Raw genomic sequence first — 1768 nt, 5'->3', positions numbered from 1 at the left:
TCGCAACATGAAAATTTGATACCGGCATATCCCTAATGCAGACAATAACGTAATGGTCTACTTCCCACACTCTTACTGATTACAAAAATCTTTGTTCTGTTTTTAACACTAATTTTTGCAGCATTACAGAGAAGTCTGTACCGAATATATGGATGAATGATTGACACTCGTGCATGGAGGATTGTTTCCTTCCTTCTTTTCTGAGAGGCTTTACCAAAATAGCAGATCTGGATTGGCAGTGGAAATTATAAAAGGTATGACATAATGTTGATATTTTGGTCCTTATTCTGCATTATTCAAGCCAATGGTGAAGGCATCACAAAGGCCTGCCTCTACTAGTAAACTGTACATGATATAAAGATCAGTGAGACAGGAGATATTACAGCAGCTAGAGATATCATTATGGAAGCTGCAGGAAGCCTGTCCATGTTGGGGTCCCTGGGCCATATCATCGCCATGGAGGAAAGGGACCAGATAGCTCAGGCAGCCATAACTTTCTATGTGGAAGGAAGGACTAAAGAAGTCTTACAACAGTAAGTGTGTATATTTTATATAGTTATGTTTTATATTTTTGCATATATTTCGTGCGATTTGTATTTGTGTAGTTCCACAGTTGATCTGTAATGGTCGATACAAATTGTAAATTGCATTTAACCTTGTTTTCAAAGCCTTCATTTTGTTCATGACAGTACCAATGTGGTTGGAGTTTTATATTTTTGCATATATTTCGTGCGATTTGTATTTGTGTAGTTCCACAGTTGATCTGTAATGGTCGATACAAATTGTAAATTGCATTTAACCTTGTTTTCAAAGCCTTCATTTTGTTCATGACAGTACCAATGTGGTTGGAGCAGATTTCCCCCCTTTTTTATAAGGAAAATACTTGGGTGAGCTGTTGTTTTTTTTCTTGTTGAAGGGCAAACCTACCTAGTGCTACACACAGTTATCTAAAATGGTGCCCTTGCTCCTATTTGAAAAAATGTGGGGCCAGGGGTTGACTGACACTGTTGGGCCAGTATTGCTTCAGTGGATAATGATGGCCAATTGAGAATAGTACTTCTGATTCACTTAACCTATGCCAGTTGCTTTGTTTTCATCACTTTGGTGTGCCGAGGCAACACGTTTTTTTTGGTAACTGTAACATGCATGCGTCACGCTTATGGACTTGTTTTGTTTGTTTTCCACCATGTGCTCCCCGTGACCCAGTTTCTCCCTCTCGTTTATTAGTCATTTGGTTCAGGTGTGTCTTGTCTATTACCCTCGTTTAGTCATGTATTTAAGTCCTGGTCCGTGTTGTCTGTCTTGGTCTAGTCTACAACGTCATGTTTGTGTCTCAACAGCCTTTCCCTGTGTGAGTTCTCCTGCGTATTGGATAGGGCTGCACGATTATGACAAAAATCATTGTTGTCGAATATTACCTTAAAATTGTAATTGCGATTATTAATTACCATTATCACAATTTGCATTGATTGATGTTTTAAATAGCTTTATACCATTGTTTGAAGCAACTGCATGCCATAATTTTATATAAAAATAAAAAAACAAGCTGAAAACACTCTTCCTGAAAAACTTTATTGCTTTTATCGTTGCCAAAAATGTCAACGATACATTGGTTTGGTTTCTTTAAATAAATTTTAAAAAGTAAAAATATGCAATATGCATGGCATAATAATGTTATACTAAAATTAAAACAATGGAAAAACTCAAGACAACCTGTAGAAAGAAAAAAACTGAGTTTGCCTTATCAAGTATTTTGGCCTAGAACACA

General features: G+C 36.8%; 1 protein-coding gene across 1 annotated transcript in view; it reads right to left on the bottom strand.

The window, feature by feature from the left end:
• Positions 1 to 1333: 1333 nt before the first annotated feature.
• LOC107575082 (uncharacterized) overlaps positions 1334 to 1768 on the bottom strand; it is a 1972-nt gene continuing 1537 nt past the window's right edge. The window contains exon 6 of the mRNA XM_016261494.1: positions 1334 to 1378. Coding sequence (XP_016116980.1) covers positions 1334 to 1378 — 45 coding nt within the window. The remainder of the gene's footprint in view (positions 1379 to 1768) is intronic.

Source organism: Sinocyclocheilus grahami, unplaced genomic scaffold, assembly GCF_001515645.1.
Source record: "Sinocyclocheilus grahami isolate Dianchi unplaced genomic scaffold, SAMN03320097.WGS_v1.1 scaffold2459.1, whole genome shotgun sequence".
In the NCBI taxonomy this organism is placed as follows: Eukaryota; Metazoa; Chordata; class Actinopteri; order Cypriniformes; family Cyprinidae; genus Sinocyclocheilus; species Sinocyclocheilus grahami.
This window is presented reverse-complemented; position numbering and strand designations above follow the sequence as displayed.